This window comes from Ranitomeya imitator, chromosome 8, assembly GCF_032444005.1.
Source record: "Ranitomeya imitator isolate aRanImi1 chromosome 8, aRanImi1.pri, whole genome shotgun sequence".
In the NCBI taxonomy this organism is placed as follows: Eukaryota; Metazoa; Chordata; class Amphibia; order Anura; family Dendrobatidae; genus Ranitomeya; species Ranitomeya imitator.
Genome location: NC_091289.1, coordinates 189,810,947 through 189,828,765, shown reverse-complemented (window position 1 = coordinate 189,828,765; position 17,819 = coordinate 189,810,947). Strand labels below are relative to the sequence as shown.

At 46.5% G+C, this 17,819-nt stretch overlaps 1 protein-coding gene across 1 annotated transcript in view; it reads right to left on the bottom strand.

Annotated features, from left to right (window-relative positions):
* SGIP1 (SH3GL interacting endocytic adaptor 1) overlaps positions 1-17,819 on the bottom strand; it is a 106,400-nt gene that overhangs the window by 36,517 nt on the left and 52,064 nt on the right. Inside the window, exons 15-18 of the mRNA XM_069738213.1 lie at positions 15,339-15,460; positions 14,978-15,104; positions 4,001-4,057; positions 1,038-1,097 (exon numbers count right to left, since the gene is read on the bottom strand). Of these exons, the coding sequence (XP_069594314.1) occupies positions 1,038-1,097; positions 4,001-4,057; positions 14,978-15,104; positions 15,339-15,460 (366 nt within the window). The remainder of the gene's footprint in view (positions 1-1,037; positions 1,098-4,000; positions 4,058-14,977; positions 15,105-15,338; positions 15,461-17,819) is intronic.

Genomic DNA, 17,819 nt, shown 5'->3' with positions numbered 1-17,819 from the left:
GTTCTTGATTTCTTTTAGGGTTTCTTAAAGCCAGAAAGTTGTCATTTGAAATGACTTTAGTTTTGTGCCGTGTCTGTGATCTGCTTTTGTTCTACAAAATAAAACAACTGAATGAACATCCTCCAAGGCCGGTGATTCCATAATTTTTGCCAGGGGTTGCATGCCGACCTATGCGTTTCTATAGTAACAGACTACAAACAACTCTGTGCAGTCTGATCCAACAGCCATTCTCTCTCCTATCTTATGCATCCCCCATTTCTTAAGGTCCATAAACCCTGGAACCAAACAGCATGAACCCAACCATAACATAATCCATGCAATTATATTTTGAATTAGGGCTTATGTTTGGTCGTGTAATTATGCTTTGGATTATGTTTAGTCATGTTCATGCTTTTTGGGTGTGGGGTTTATTGTAATGTATATGCATGATACAGTTTTGGTTACTGTCTGTTATATAACAGGGTTACTAGCGAGAATTGTGGAGCAGATGGAAAAAGAGTATGACTACATAGGGAGTTTTGTAGTCTGTTACCATGGGGATAGATTGCTCTGCATAAGCGCTGTAGACATAAAACAACATAATCAGGACTATTTCCAAAGTTGTTTCACCTTTTTATTATTAATTTTGTGCATTTTGACAATAAAATAGGAACCCAGACCTGTTTCTATTTAACTTGGCGGTAAAACATTTCTATGATACAGAATCAGACTCGGGTTTAGTCCTAGTTATTTTCAACCAGTTTATCACAGGCCTACTAAGCAGAAGTCATAGCATTGCAGATGGAGCTGAGAAATGACCGATCAGACATGCAGACTGGATGCTGTAAGGGAGAGGGAAAGTGTAGCAGCAATGTGAGCTTTGACTTTATCATCTAGCCAAAGTGGTCCATGTGCTGTGATTGCAAAGCCGTTTTCAGCCCCATCAGCAGCGAAAGGGTTAACTAGACAGCATCTACACTAATGCAGGCGGAAACTGCCAGGGCAAGAAGGTAGGGAGGGAAGGGGCAGATTGGTTTTGTATGCTATGTGCTACTTACCTTCAAAAGTCAAATAAAATTTTCCTCGGTCAAACCAAATGAGGGAAGGCTGTTCATTCTCTGTGTGGAGAGGATCGGAAGAGGGTCGGAAAAGGTTTTGGGAGAGGAGAGAGAAGGACATAACAGTCAGACCAGGATAAGACTACAATAATGGGTAGGGAAATGGTTCTGCAAGCCATTTGTGCTACATGTTTGGTGGGAGAAATAACCGATGCTTCCTGAGGACCGTGTTAGATCTGAAGGCAGCGAGTTACAGAGCAGAAGGAACTGAGAAGATTGATATGTAAGTTGGTAGGAAAAGATTTAGCATAACTTTTATTTAAATCGCTGAATAGTCTGATTTTTTGTTCTTTGGAGTCCAGTGGGCGTATGACTTTGTTCATTGGGAGTCCAGTGGGCGGTTCTATTCACTAATAGTAATGGCCACTGGACTCTTAAGCACAGAAATAGCAGCGCTTAAAATGAATGAAATACTTTCCCACAAACTAGAAATAAATCTCTATGCTCAGCTTCTCCGGCATTATGACACGCTGCCAACAGACAATGCGACAGGCTCCCTTTAAACATAACCTGCCCTATATTCACCTGCAATAGGCAATATCCCTATCAGCACCAAAGGAGAGTTTTCACCTCTGTCAAATTAGCTCTCATCCAGAAGAATGAAGACTCCTTAATGGTTCGGACCCCAACTTACAAGGTAGCTATCTACAGATGGCACTGGAGAAACAGCTTTCTTTAGTCTGGAGAAGAGGCATTTTGCATGCGCATAGCACGTAAGACTACCCACGTTAGCTGCATCTCCGCAAGGAGACACCGTACCTTCTAAGAGTTACACCACTGTGAAAAAAAATAATATCATGTAGTATACCATTTCACACAGCACCCCAAAAGTTATGATTGTTATTGCAACCACCAGAGCTTTATTTAAGCTTTCCACCTAAAATGTAAAATATTAATTGAGTTCAACAGCGAAAGTGGCAAAATAAATAAATGTTATTAGGATTTTATATTAGTTGCCACATAAACCATTTTTTTAAATAAAATGCAGCCTTAAAAAGGCCAAGGGATTTGGATTGCTTAATAAACACTACATAGGTCAGGAAAAGAATGTCAGGGCATCAATGCAGGACAGAGCGGCATCAATGCAGGACAGAGCGGCATCAATGCAGGACAGAGCGGCATCAATGCAGGACAGAGCGGCATCAATGCAGGACAGAGCGGCATCAATGCAGGACAGAACGGCATCAATGCAGGACAGAACGGCATCAATGCAGGACAGAACGGCATCAATGCAGGACAGAGCGGCCTCAATGCAGGACAGAGCGGCCTCAATGCAGGACAGAGCGGCCTCAATGCAGGACAGAACGGCATCAATGCAGGACAGAACGGCATCAATGCAGGACAGAGCGGCATCAATGCAGGACAGAGCGGCATCAATGCAGGACAGAGCGGCATCAATGCAGGACAGAGCGGCATCAATGCAGGACAGAGCGGCATCAATGCAGGACAGAGCGGCATCAATGCAGGACAGAGCGGCATCAATGCAGGACAGAACGGCATCAATGCAGGACAGAACGGCATCAATGCAGGACAGAACGGCATCAATGCAGGACAGAGCGGCATCAATGCAGGACAGAACGGCATCAATGCAGGACAGAGCGGCATCAATGCAGGACAGAACGGCATCAATGCAGGACAGAACGGCATCAATGCAGGACAGAACGGCATCAATGCAGGACAGAGCGGCATCAATGCAGGACAGAGCGGCATCAATGCAGGACAGAGCGGCATCAATGCAGGACAGAGCGGCATCAATGCAGGACAGAGCGGCATCAATGCAGGACAGAGCGGCATCAATGCAGGACAGAGCGGCATCAATGCAGGACAGAACGGCATCAATGCAGGACAGAACGGCATCAATGCAGGACGGAACGGCATCAATGCAGGACGGAACGGCATCAATGCAGGACGGAACGGCATCAATGCAGGACGGAACGGCATCAATGCAGGACGGAACGGCATCAATGCAGGACGGAACGGCATCAATGCAGGACAGAACGGCATCAATGCAGGACAGAACGGCATCAATGCAGGACAGAACGGCATCAATGCAGGACAGAACGGCATCAATGCAGGACAGAACGGCATCAATGCAGGACAGAACGGCATCAATGCAGGACAGAACGGCATCAATGCAGGACAGAACGGCATCAATGCAGGACAGAACGGCATCAATGCAGGACAGAACGGCATCAATGCAGGACAGAGCGGCATCAATGCAGGACAGAACGGCATCAATGCAGGACAGAGCGGCATCAATGCAGGACAGAACGGCATCAATGCAGGACAGAACGGCATCAATGCAGGACAGAACGGCATCAATGCAGGACAGAACGGCATCAATGCAGGACAGAACGGCATCAATGCAGGACAGAACGGCATCAATGCAGGACAGAACGGCATCAATGCAGGACAGAACGGCATCAATGCAGGACAGAGCGGCATCAATGCAGGACAGAACGGCATCAATGCAGGACAGAGTGGCATCAATGCAGGACAGAACGGCATCAATGCAGGACAGAACGGCATCAATGCAGGACAGAACGGCATCACTGACAGCTGAATTCCTGAAAAGCAACAGAGAAACTGTCATGCAATGAAGAATATCCTGCGGTATTGTGAGCTGGCGGGGAGGCCTGTACCGGGGTCTCGTCACATCAGGACTGAAACATTGTACAGCGTGCGTGGGCAATGACTAGAGATCAGTACAGCTAATGAGATCGGATATCATCTCCGACAACTGCTTATTACTCTGATAAATTAAAACAAACAAATTAATCTGACTCCTGTAAGACAAATGGAGGATTATCCAGTCACACAGACCAATGAAAGAACTACAGATCACAGCACGACATGCTAACACGGCTAGAAAGCAGCAAGTCCCCCTCGCTATAGTACAGTACCTGCAGGTGTCTCTCGTCTGTCAAACAGGGGCCGTTTGTCAGCAAATGCATCGCCTTCTGATATCACGATCAAAAGAACGAGGGATAAGTAAAAACACAGAGTAAAAGCCAAGCCATGCAGAAAAGTGCTAACATAGTGTGAACAGTCACGTGAGCGGATGGCAGCGACACTGAACATTAGCTCAACTGTATATTATGTCCTAAAGTATCAGAAAAGGTCGATACATTTATATCCACACAGCTACATAATAAAGTTGAGTAACTTACAAGTATGAGATATGAAATATAATCTGTACGAAGGTTACAGTCTGTTATGTGCTGAATGACTGCATTTGCAATTTTGCTGCTTCTCACTGGAGAAGGTCAACTAAAGTATTGACAGCAAAACCCCAGGCAAAATTATAATGCCGCTCCTGAGAATAATGCAAGATGTAATTTAGGGTCAGCACAAGAAAAGTAATGTATGTACATAGTGATTGCATTAGCAGAAAAGTGAGTGCAGCTCTAGAGGATAATACAGGAGGTAACTTAGGTTCAATAAAGTATCAGTAATGTATGTCCACAGTGACTGCGCCAGCAGAATAGTGGGTACAGCTCTGCTCAGCTGCTGCTCATTGTGCTAATTGTGGGTGCGGTCGCTGCTGAACCTGCAGTGTGCTCCTGAGCTCCAGAGAACCACCATCTCTCCACCTGGGGACCTGCTCTCTCTCTTACCCAGGGAGGGAGTGGGTTTCCTGGGATGAGTGAGGGAGCCAAGTCCCAGGCTTCTGCTTCCCGGACCAGGCTGGCGGGCGGCAGAAGGAACCAGCAACCAGCCTGCACATCAGAGGATTCGGGGGTGAGACGCTCCACCAGGAGTCGCAGCAATGTGGCTCCTACTCCCCCCAGGTCTGCAGAGACCCAGAGAAGCCGCAAGGCTTCCATGGAGGAGAAGCCTGCTAGTATGCAAGATGGCGGCCCTTCTGGAGGAAAGCTGAGTGCTCACGGAGGTGAGGCCGACCTCACCGAGGAGGGTTGGGCGCTGCAGGGTCCCCAGGAGTCTGTGACCACCTATGCCTCCCGGGTCATGAGCCACCTCCGTGAGTATGAAGATGCTAGCAAGAGACTGATGAGACTCCGGGAGGAGCTGCGCTGCACAAGCAACAAAGCTGCAAGTTCCTCCAAACCGAGGAAGAATCAGCTCCAGGCGGAGGTAAGGAGACTGAAAGTGGACATCAATGAGCTTGAAGTCAGAAAAGCTTTCATAAGAGAAAAAAGTGGACCGTTTAAGGAAAAACTTATTAATGAAGATCGATTCAGGGAAATGGCTGATAACAGAGAGCAAAGGCAGATGGGGCTGCAGCCTGAGTGCCAGGTGGATGATGATGATGATGATGAGGAGGAGGATGACCAGCAGAAAGCTCCACCTGGCAGCCCTCTTAGTCACTCAGAGGCCACGTGCAGCGAGCTCCCTGCTGGACAGGCGACGATGACATCTCGTCGCAGTTTTGCTGGCTCTGGGGAGGACAGTGACATCGGCCAGGGAGGGGCGCTAATGGCAGAGATCAAGCTGCTGGAGTCCCCAGTGTGCCTTCAGAACTTCCATCTTGGTGATGATTTACCAGAGGAGGCACCTGGGGGCCAGAAGAAAAAGGTAAAGAAGATCAAACCTAAGCTGCAGGAAGCGGTAAGCTATGTATATGCCCCCCTCCCTGTACCCCCTGAGTCGGCTGCAGGGTCAGCTCGCTGTATAAGCCCCGTTTCCCAGCCCAGCCCGGGTTCTGCTGTGGATCCGGTACAAAGGCGCGGGGAGATTACAGAGCACGGTAATGAGGCGCAGAGCTCCGTCTCTGCTTGTAGTAGCGGGGATGTAGCAGCAGGTGCATCAGCCAAGAGGCTGGACAGTGAGGGCGGCCCGGCGGCGGGCAAACGATCAGGCCACGATGCTGTGGTGCGCTCCTCAGTGGGAGGGGGGAGCGGCCCAGTGTCGGGGGCAGCTCCGGTAGCCTCGGTGCCCTTGAATGCTGTTGCCGCTGATCACTTAGTTGAGGAGCGGCGGCAGTGTGAGGGGGTTGCTGGGGCTGGGAGTTCCGGTCCTCCTCCCAAAGTCCTGTTCTGTGTTGGCGCTGCTGGTCAACAAGATGCTGACATAAAGGATCAGCGGCGCCCCACAGTGGCGAAAGATCAGCGGCGCCTGGTAACAGTAAAGCAGCGGAAAATATCATCTGATGATGCGGAGGGCACACGTAAGACCAGGGGTGAGGTCACCTCCAGTTCTGTGGAGGAGAATCAGCCCCTTGTGCCTCATGATGCGGAGGTCAAAATGTCACCCCCTGTTGTCACTGGTCCAGCAGGAGTGAATGTGGTGGTGGGTATGGATGAGGAAAACTCTTTGTCTATTGGTGTGGTTGCTGGTTTGGTAGAGGGTGAGGGGGTTATGGAGGTGGGTAATAGTGATGCTGTTGGTGTGGATGTGGTCACTGGTCCGGTTGCCCCCCCGGTGGTGGCAGCGCCTGTCAGGAGTTATGCCGCTGTTACCTCCGGGGGAAATAGGGCATCCTCCTCATCTCCGGGCTCTGGGGACGGCATGTTGCAACGGCGTCTCCTGGAGGCTCTAAAGAAGGGGGAAAGATCACTAATGGTAGAGGGTCGAGAGGTTGATCTATCCTTCTGGATAGAGAGGCATGGCCTCGGGGCCTTCCGAGAGCAAAGAGGGGGGGATACAGTGTGGTCCCTCCCAACAGCCGGGCCGGGTAGTGTGCGTAGGAATGTGGTCCGTCTTCAGTGGAGGGGCAATGATGCGTGTCCTCCAAGGTCTAAAGTTGTGGAGCTCCTGCTGAGGATGGGCTTCAGTGCGATTGACATCTATGCCTTGATACATCCCTATTCCACACCTAATTTTGATGTCAGCTTTGTTCGGCCAGAGGGGCTGGAGCTCTTCTGGTCGAACTATGAGTTGGCAAAAAATGAGCCCGGCTGGCGAGACTTTGCCGTTCAGGTGGTGTCTCGCCAAAACCAAGTCAAGAAAGTGACCGTGATGACTTGTAACGAGTCACTTTCTTGTTATGACATCATGACGTGGCTTGGCCGGTATGGAGAGGTGGTAGAAATGCCAAAGAAAAACCGTGACGAGTTTGGTATCTGGTCAGGGGCCTGGACGTTTATGGTAAAACTTAAGCGTTCAGGTGGTACGGTTGCCCACATACCATCATCTGCCTTCCTGGGTAGGGATCGTATCCTGGTCTTCTACCAGGGGCAACCGAAGCTCTGCCACAAGTGCGGCGACCCCACACACTTCAGCGCAAACTGCACTGTGCAGAAGTGTGCACTGTGTGGGGATATCGGCCATCTTGCTGCATCTTGTGTGGAGATTAGGTGTCACCTGTGTGGTGACTTAGGTCACCCATTCAGCCGTTGTCCTCGCTCCTTCGCTAATGCAGTCGTGACCCCGGTGGGAGAAAGCCGTGAGGCTGATTCTGCTGGGGAAGGGACTAGCAGGGGTGAAGGAGCTGAGGGGCCAAGGAAGAAAAGCAATAAAAAGACGCCTGCCCAGCTAAGGCGTCTAGACAAGCGCAGACAGGATAGGGAGCTAGGCGAGCCTCGTACTACTGGGGCGGCCCCTGTTCTGGATGCCAGTCTTGCTGCTGAGGCCCCGAGGGATGATGAGTTGGATGAGGAGGTCAGGAGGATCCACAGGGAGGAAAGTGCCACTGCCTCAGAGTCCTCCCATTATGAAAGTATGGATGAGGATAATAGGCAGTGGCTAGAGGACAAGCGTAAGCTCGGCACCAAAAAGAAGAGAAAGAAGGGAGATAAAACATCTTCTCCCGCTCTGACCAAGGTACCTAAGGAAGGAAAAACCGACTCCCCTCTGGTTGGTCTTTCTAACCGGTTCCAAGCCCTTGAAAACATCTCTTCCTCTGAGGAGGAAGCTGAGGGTGAGGTTCTGGCTTCGGCGGGGCTCACAGGGGACGCCGAGTCTCCTCCTTCTGGGAATGTAAGATCCTTGGAGGGAGGGACTGGCCCAGAGTCTGGAGACGAGGACCAAAAAAATAAAAAACACGTGGGAATGGATACTTCATTGTCATTAAAGAGGGGGAAGGATTCCTCCTCTGAGGCAGAGGATAAGGGGAGTGGGAAAAAGAAAGCCATCTAACTCAATCACCAATGATGGCGGTACCCACTCCGTTGACGCTGGCGTCCATTAATGTCGCCAGCATAAAGTCAAATACAGCTAGATTTGCGGCCTTTGATTTTCTCAGCCGGGTTGAAGCTGACATTTTCTTTTTGCAAGAGACCAGGCTGCCAAACATGGCAGATGTGTTTAAAGCTAAGAGGGAGTGGAGACTCGGGCCCTCCTATTGGTCTCTTGCGGCCGAGCCGTATAGCGGAGTGGCGGTCCTTTGTACCGCACCGGTGGAATGCCGACGGGTTATTGAGTTAGAAATGGGGAGGTGCCTGATCTTAGATGTCCTCATGAAGGGACAAGAGCTCCGGCTCATTAACATCTATGGTCCCCAATCTAAGTGGGACCGGAAGTGTCTCTTTATGAGGATCAAGCCCTACCTTTTTACAAGTCGGCAGGTTGTCTTTGGAGGGGACTTCAATGCTGTCACGAGGCCCCGAGATAGAGGAGGTTCCAGAGACAAGCTGACTTATGATAGCATCGCCCTTAATAGTATAGCTAGTGAGGCTCGCCTGGTGGATGTCCACATTCGGCACACCCCAGGCCACGAGGGGTTCACCTATCAGAGGTAACTGTAGGTCCAGAATAGATAGGTTTTATTTAAAGGAGGAAGCTGTCTCTTCAGCAGTGTCTGTTGTTGAGGTGGAGTTCTCCGACCACTGTTTAATTTTGTTTTCTCTGAATGTTACAGAGACCCTCCGGATGGGAAGAGGCTTTTGGAGGCTCAATTCATCTCTCTTGGAAGAAGCGGAGATAAGACAGTCCTTTGAGGATTTTCTTCAGAGCCAGGTACCATTACTGGATCTTTGTAGTAGTAAGTCAGAGTGGTGGGAGATGTTCAAGGAAAGGGTGGCGAGATTCTTCCGCCAGCTCTCGAGCCTCAGGAGTCTGAGCAGGTACCGCCTGTATCAGGGTCTGAGGAGGAAACTCGAGCATCTTGTCTCAACTGGAGGTAGCCGCGAGGAGATCTCCAGAGTGAAATCTTTGCTTATGAGGTGTCAGTACGATAGACACGCATCTTTGGTTTTTGAGAGGGATTACGGGAAGTACCGCTCGCCCGACCCTTACAGAAACTGCAAGATGTCAGTGAATAGTAAAGTGGTTACAGGACTGGTCGACACTACGGGGTCCCTGAGGCGATCCAGATCAGGGATCCTGGAGGTTGTCAGATCCTTCTACTCGCACCTCTTGGGGAAGAGTGATCTTGATTGGGATGAGATGTCGGCTTTCCTGGCTGAAGCTGTCCCCGAACCAGGGGTAGACCCCTCTCTTGACGTTTTGACAGAAATGATCAGGGAAGAGGAAGTTCAGTTGGCGATTGAAGGGCTTGCCCTCAAAAAATCGCCTGGTCCAGATGGCTTAACATCTGAATTCTATAAGACCTTTAAGGACGTTTTGGTTCCCCTCTTGACTGAGGTATTCAATGAGTGTCTTTCCTCGGGCACTCTGCCGAAGTCAATGAGGAGGTCTGCTCTGATCATCTTGTCAAAGGGTAAGGACCCGTCTTGCATTGAGAACTGGCGTCCCATAGCGCTTCTCAATGCAGACAGGAAGGTTCTGGCAAAGGTGCTGTTTAATCGGCTGGTGAAATTTGCACCCCGACTCCTTTCGGGGGCCCAGCATTGCTCTGTTCCAGGCCGCAGCACATTTAGTGCTGTGCTCTGTGTCCGAGAGGCAGTGGAGCAGGGTAGGGCTGGTCACTGGAAGGGGTACATGCTGTCACTGGACCAGGCAAAAGCGTTTGATCGGGTTAATCATGAATACCTCTGGTCCGTCCTTCTGAGATATGGCCTGCCGGGGGGGGGTTGTTGATGGGCTTAAGACCTTGTACAGTGGGGCAGAGAGTTTCCCGCTTGTGAATGGTTGGATTGGCAGCTCTATTGATGTTGGGTCCGGTGTTCGCCAGGGTTGTCCCTTGAGCCCGCTGCTGTACGTGTTTGCGATTGACCCTCTTCTTAGGAGGGTGGAGCGTGGACCGTTGGCCGGGATTGGGATGGACCAGGCAGCACCGGAAGCCACTCTGAGGGTGGTGGCGTATGCTGATGATGTCACTGTGTTTGTTTCCTCTCATGAGGAGGCAGGGTGGCTGATGTCAGAGGTAGATCGCTACTCGGAGGCATCCGGGTCCAAGATCAACCGGGATAAGTGTGAGAGTCTCTGGCTGGGAGGAGGAGATCCTGGTTTTGATCTCCCGGACACCCTTCCAGGACCCAAAGTCTCTGCAAAAGTCCTTGGCATCGAATTTGGCCAGGGGGATTACCCCAAACAAAATTGGGACAGCAGGCTAGAGATCGCCACTCAGAAGGTGAACCAATGGAAGGGTTGGTCTTTGACCCTAAGGGAAAGGGTAAACCTGATCAAAACTTACCTGCTCCCTTTACTGATTTATCTGGGCAGTGTATGCATCTTGCCGGAATCTCTCTGGACTCGGGTCTACAGTTTGTTCTTCCAACTGTTATGGGGGAATAGACTGAACCTGGTCAAGAGGGAGGTTACTTACCGTACGAGGAGACTAGGAGGGTTGGGTATGGTCAACCCTGTGGTATTCCTTGTGGATACCTTCATTAAGATCAATATCGCAAACCTCTGGAAAGAGAGGGCTCCTCCGTGGGTATTCTCCTGTAGGGGATGGTTTCAGCCTTTCTTCCAGGAATGGGAGACAGGAGGGCAAGTGAAGGATCTTCGCACACCGCATGGACATCTTCCGGCTTACGCTACCTTGGTTCTGAAGGTAATTCGTCGGTGGGGTCTGGGAATGTGGGAGATCAGGACTCTGCCAAGGAAACTCCTTGACAATAGGGTTCTGTTGACCCATTTCCAGAGGCCTCTGGCGCTCAGGGACTGCCCAAGTCGGGATCTTGGGGTGGGTCTGCATCTTTTGAATTCTATCAGGATCCCCTCGAAGTTTTGGGACTTGGCTTGGCGCTGCTTCCATGGGAAACTGTGTGTGAGGGACAATCTGAAGTGTAGGAGCTCTGAGGACAGGAATTGTCCTCGGGAGCATTGTGGTACCTTGCTGGAAAGCATGGACCACTTCCTGCTTCATTGTCCCTTCAACACAGAGGTGTACAACAGGGTGGGCGCCTTCATTGGCTGGTCTCGGCTGGCCGGTCTCTCCTATGCGGAATGGGCCTATGGAGCATTCGGAGACCTTGGTGGTCGGGACCGCTGCACCTTATTTCTAGTTAGCGCAGTGGTTAGGTATCACACGTGGAACGCACGGTGCTTAGTATCGACGCAACGAAAAATCCTCCCAGTGGAAGATGTGTTTAGGACCATACTCGGTGACCTGGTGAAGGTGCGCTCTCCGGAGTATGGGAGACTGGGCGCACGGAGGGCTGCTCTCCTCTGGAGGGGCTTTTCTTTTAGTGTGCCCTAGTCTGGTCATCTCCTTTCCTGGTGGTGGGCTGATGCTGACACTGTAGATTTTTGTTTTGTTTGATCATTATACAGTGATGTAGGGCTGCAGGCGCCGAACTTGGGCTTCGTGATTTGTAATTATTGTGGTGTGTGCTGCTGTATATAATGTATATATTGTATATAGGGATATAGAATTGGGTGTAGGTGTTAGGTTGGGTGGTGGGAAAAGGGGGGAGGTGGGATTATCTTGTGGGACTATAGGACACTGGGTTGTTTGGAGGAAAACTGGCACTGCCTGATCTGGCCTATGGACGTTGGACCTGGACTGAGGCATGAGACGCAGGACCAGCTCTCAGGTCAGTGCGGGGGGTTGGGAATGAAGGATAGCTTAGTATTGTATATATTTGTGTAATTTGTAGTTATTTTATTTAAAACTAAAAAAAAAAAAAAAAAAAAGTTCATGTATATAGTTTTTGTTTGCCATTGTTTATTTTATTTGTTATTATTATTTTGTTTGGTGACCGGACCAGAAGGTCAAAGTAGTTATTCTGTATATACTGTATAATATGTGTGAGAGGAGAGAATGAGCGGCTGGACCAGTGTTCAGCATACTGTTTATTTTCTGGCTAATATTTTTGTTATGTTTTCTGCTATTATTATTGTTATGTTTTTCATTTTTATAATAAAAGATCTACAAGATGTAACTCAGGATCAGTAATGTAATGTATGTACACAGTGACTGCACCAGCAGAATAGTGAGTGCAGCTCTGGGGTATAATACAGGATGTAACTCAGGATCAGTAATGTAATGAATGTACACAGTGACTGCACCAGCAGAATAGTGAGTGCAGCTCTGGGGTATAATACAGGATGTAACTCAGGATCAGTAATGTAATGAATGTACACAGTGACTGCACCAGCAGAATAGTGAGTGCAGCTCTGGGGTATAATACAGGATGTAACTCAGGATCAGTACAGGATCAGTAATGTACTGTATGTGCACAGTGACTCAACTTTATATGAACGGATTCTTTATGGCGACTATGAAATATTGAACATATACTTAAATATTAGAAATTTCATTCCAGCTTTATCTGAACAGAAAAAATAAAGCATGCCAACAGGGAAAAATAACATAACATGGTAAGGAAGTTATACTGGTAAAACACATGAAATGGCCTAACAGAAGACGACTTATCTAACGTTTATCACAAATAACATTATTATGACCGCTGGCTAGAAATGATAACTCTGTCTCTCTCTGTCAACACGTTATTCAAGATCTTTCCTGAGGCCTATAATGTCCTTGGCATGAGGGGTCTTCCTGATATATGCAGCAAGAAAATCGCAATATTATACAATGTATGTATTAGGATAAAGATTGGAATAATCTGGGAGATTTTCTGCTTCCATGAAAACAGTGTAATGATGACATCTGAGACCCCGATATGCATCACGTATTGGATCAATTAACCAGTCAGAATCGTCTATTGCATAAATGGATTTTACGCAGATAACCTCACTTTAGCATAGACAATCAATGTATGACTGGTTGGGGGTCTGATACCCAATTATCAGTAGAAAAAAAAGGGCAGATGCATTTCCAGAACCGCTGCAGACCCTTCACTGCAGTTTTCAGATGGGCGGAAACTGGGCAACATTTATCACAGTTTTGAACCCTGATGAACATTGACAGACTTCTTAAAGACTTTTTTCTTCCTTGCCCACCTCTTGGCTGCCTTACTTCACAACAATAATTTGTAAACCAAACTTAATGGTGGACGTCATTAATGAAAACCAGCAGATTTTATTTTGGAGTCTTCTTCTTAGTAAATCGCCCTCATCTACATTCACACGCGTTTGTCTGTGTCTTGGCTGCAATACCAAAAACACGTGTTTATGGGTGTTTCGGCTTCTGGTATGGTGCACTGAAGGGGCTGCAACGTGGTGTATCCCAGGGTTCGAAACCTTACTAAACAAGCACTGACGATCCATCCTGAAGGCTCATACGGCTGTCAGTTTTTCATGTATGAGTTCTGTACCGTGTTTTTCACGGTTAGTACTCATACCTATGATAGTCTATGGGGTGGTTCACATATCCGTTTTTACTTCATTCCAAGTGGTCGGAAAAAAAAAGCATCGAGACTTGTACAATACCGATCTGAGTACCTAGGAGTCTGTTAAAAAATAAAAACGGGAGAGCATTCGGATGTCATCTGTGTGCTGTCTGTTGTTCATGGACTGTTTGACTAAACCAACATCCATTTTTTTTTTCATCCAAGAAAAACTTATGAAACGTTGACCAAAATCTGATGATAAAAACTGACACTGACCAAACTGTGATAACCACTGATGAAACTCAGACAGTTATTTGTTCAGGAGAAAAATCACTGATATCATGAATGAGCCCTAAGGATGTATGTGAAATCACAGAAAATCCCTTTAAGACTGGGCATGTGCTCGGCTGCTTCGACCTCCAACACTAAGGAGATATTATATATATATATATATATATATATATATATATATATATATATATATATATATATTTTCAGCAGTTGGAATAGTAATTGAAGAAAAAGTTACTAGGACCACCTTAATAAACAGAAACTGATTAAAAAAATATCAAAACATAACTAAAGAAAGAAAAATGTGTTCAAGTGTCAAGAAGCAATTGTACGCAAGAGGGCAAGTATGAGACAAAGTTAATTTTATCTACAGGTCAGTCATAAAACACATAGATGGAAATGTGGCATTACATGGTGACCATTCAGCTATAACGTCATCGATGTAAAACGTGGAAAGCTGAACTTCGCCAAGGCAGCTCTTAGTACTGGCTCATAGAGGAGGATCCCTAGGTTGACCCCTTTCGCCATCCATATGCCATCAGGCAACCTCTACGGCCATATTTACATAAATATTTGGTTTTGAGAATGTTTTCCTTACAGGAAATGTCCAAATAGCAGGAAATAATATGTATGTTCATTACTCCACATGAATGCCATTATTGTAAAACTTACCACTAACGAAAAATAAAAAGTCTGAAGCCTGTGGGAGCACTATACTTATTATTTTCTTTCTTCAACCTTTTAAAACTTGGTAGATTGTTAATAAATATAAAAATATATATATATATATATATATATATATATATATATATATATATATATTTTTTTTTTTTTTTTGAGTCCACCCACTACATGTGAACCCGCTTTAAGAATCGGACTACATGGAGAGTCAGAGCGCTATTTGGACATGCCTATTGCATGCCACAACAATGTGGTCCCTGATCTGCACATAATCCTGGAAGAAGCCTCTGCCAATCTATACAACCACCTCTGCTCCATAAAAGCCTACCTGCCGAGGATTATTATGTATGGGTGTGTTGTATAAGGTAGTTATGTTTACAGTGGAACATACTGAAAAATATGACAAATGCGAAAAGTCTTTACCGACTGTTGGTGTGGTGGCTGCACTCAGGGATGTTGCAGAAGAAATAGAGGACGTGCTCTCAGCTCGTGCCAAGGGGGCAATGGGAGGTGGGCTGGATGAATGGACGGGTGGACTGAATGGTCGTGACTGCAAAAGAAGACGTAAAGGTCACCTGTATGCACAAACATGACGGAAGACCACCCAGCTGTGTTCAGAAACATACAAGTCTCAGAGGTTAGACTGGCTGCAATAAAATCTATACAACATGTACGGTACATAAAGCAGGATTTTAGGATCCATAGCCAAAGGAAATCAGTTACTACAAATAGATGATCAATATTCCCGGCATGTTCCCTTCAAATGCAAAGGAAAAGAACTCACATCTGTTACTGCAGGTTTCCCGGGTGCTACTTTAGGGCGAGATGGCGGACGAGGAGGTGGTGGTGGTGGGGTTGTACTGCAGGTGGCAAGAGGAGTGGCAGGACGAGCAGGAGAGGATGTTCCTTAAAAAGGAAAAAAGTAAGCGTGAAATATTACAGTGACTGTCCACGGATTACAATAACAGTAAAAGTAATCTACAGAAAAAGCTGAGAAATTATATTTCTTATCCTGTACTGATCCGAAATTAAACCATGTGTCATACTAAAGAGCTGAGCTCACTATTCTGCTGGTGGAGTCACTGTATAGATACATATACACTTAATTACTTACCCCCTAAGGAACTTATCTAGATGTGTGGTGAGCACCTTGAACCCCCAAGTGCTTCACAGAAGTTTATAATGTAGAGCCGTGAAAATAAAAAAAAATCTTTTTTTCCCCCACAAAAACTATCTTTTAGCCCCCAATTTTTTATTTTCCCAAGGGTATCGGGAGAAATTGGACCCCAAAAGTTGTTGTGCAATTTGTCGGAAGTACGCCGATACCCCATACGTGCGAGAAAACTACTGTTTGGGTGCATGGCAGAGCTCGGAAGGGAAGAAGTGGCGTTTTGGAATGCAGACATTGATGGAATGGTCTGTGGGCGTCACGTTGCGTTTGCAGAGCCCCTGATGCACCTAAACAGTAGAAACCCCCACAAGTGACCCCCATGTTGGAAACTAGACCCCCCAAGGAACTTATCTAGATGTGTGGTGAGCACTTTGAACACCTAAGTATTTCACTAAAGTTTATAACGCGGAGCCGTGAAAACTTTAGCCCCAACCCTAACCCTAACAGGAAAATGGAAATAAATACATTTTTTTATTTTATTATTTTTTCCTAACTAAGGCGGTGATAATGGGGGGTTTGATTTACTATTTATAGCAGGTTTTTATGATTGGCAGCTGTCACACACTAATCGATGCTTTTTATTGCAAAAAAATATTTTTTGCATTACCACATTCTGAGAGCTATAATTTTTCCATACTTTGGTCCACAGAGTCATGCGAGGGCTTGTTTTTTGCGGGACGAGTTGGCATTTTTATTGGTACCATTTTCGGGCACGTGACATTTTTTGATCGCTTTTTATTCAAATTTTTGTTAGGCAGAATGAACAAAAACCAACAAATTGTGAATTTCTTTTGGCGGAGGTGTTTATACCGTTCTGCGTTTGGTAAAATTGATAAAGCAGTTTTATTCTTCGGGTCAGTACGATTGCAGCGATACCTCATTTATATTATTTTTTTTATGTTTTGGCGCTTTTATACAATAAAAACTATTTTACAGCAATTATTTTTGCATCGCTTTATTCTAAGGGCTATAACTTTTTTATTTTTTCACTGATGACTCTGTATGGCGGCTCGTTTTTTTGCGGGACAAGATGACGTTTTTGTATTATGGGAATGTATTCTGCGCCCTCAGCTAGAATCAGAATCAATGGGTCGCTTACAGACTCATTCCAGATATTCAATGGCACAAGACAAGGCTGTCCGCTATCGCCGCTACTCTTTGTACTTTCAATTGAGCCTCTATTACAGGCCATACAACAATGCATTGATATTGAAGGACTTCACATTCAAGGCATCCACTTTAAGGGTATGTGCACACGTCAGGTTTTTTTCCTGACAAAATCCGGAGAATTCTGCCAGAAAATCGCGTTTTTTTCCGCGCGGATTTCTCGCGTTTTTTGCGCGGATTTTTTTTTTTTTTCCCTGAATGCATGAAATCCGCAAAAAATCCGCAAAAAGAATGAGCATGGCCATTCTTTTTGCGGATTGCGTTTTTTTTGCGGAAAAAAACGCATCCATCTGAACAAAAAATCCGGAATGCATTCTAAATGATAGGATGCATATTTTTAGCGTTTTTGATGAGGAATTATAGCGTTTTTATCGCGAAATTCCGCAAAAAAAACGCTAAAAATCCGGACGTGTGCACATACCCTAAGGTGAAGACACAAAAGAGAATAGTAAAACCAAAAACACTCAGTTTGAAAAAATGTTGCAGTAATCCGCAAGTGCTAGTAAAAGATGTAAATAACAGGGTATTTGGTTGATACGTTTTTTGCAAAAAATGTATACTAAGCTGCTCTACCAATCTTCACGGTATACCCATATCAGAGCAGTCCTAACTAATGTATGCAATCCCTATCTGATGTATTTAAAAACCTGAGTTTCAAACTGAGTGTTTTTGGTTTTACTATTCTCTTTTGTGTCTTCAGGTTTCTTGGTGGTGTGTGAACATGATCATACAGACTTGTTCACTGTGCAAGTAGCCCATGTGTTCCTGTTTACATACCCTAAGGTGGCGGCCTTCGCGGATGACCTATTATTAATTATCTCAAAACCATTGAGCAGCATTCCAGCCATTATGAACACTTTGGAGAGGTACAGCATACTATCCAATTTCAAAATAAATGAATCTAAGTCTGAGCTTCTAAACCTTGGA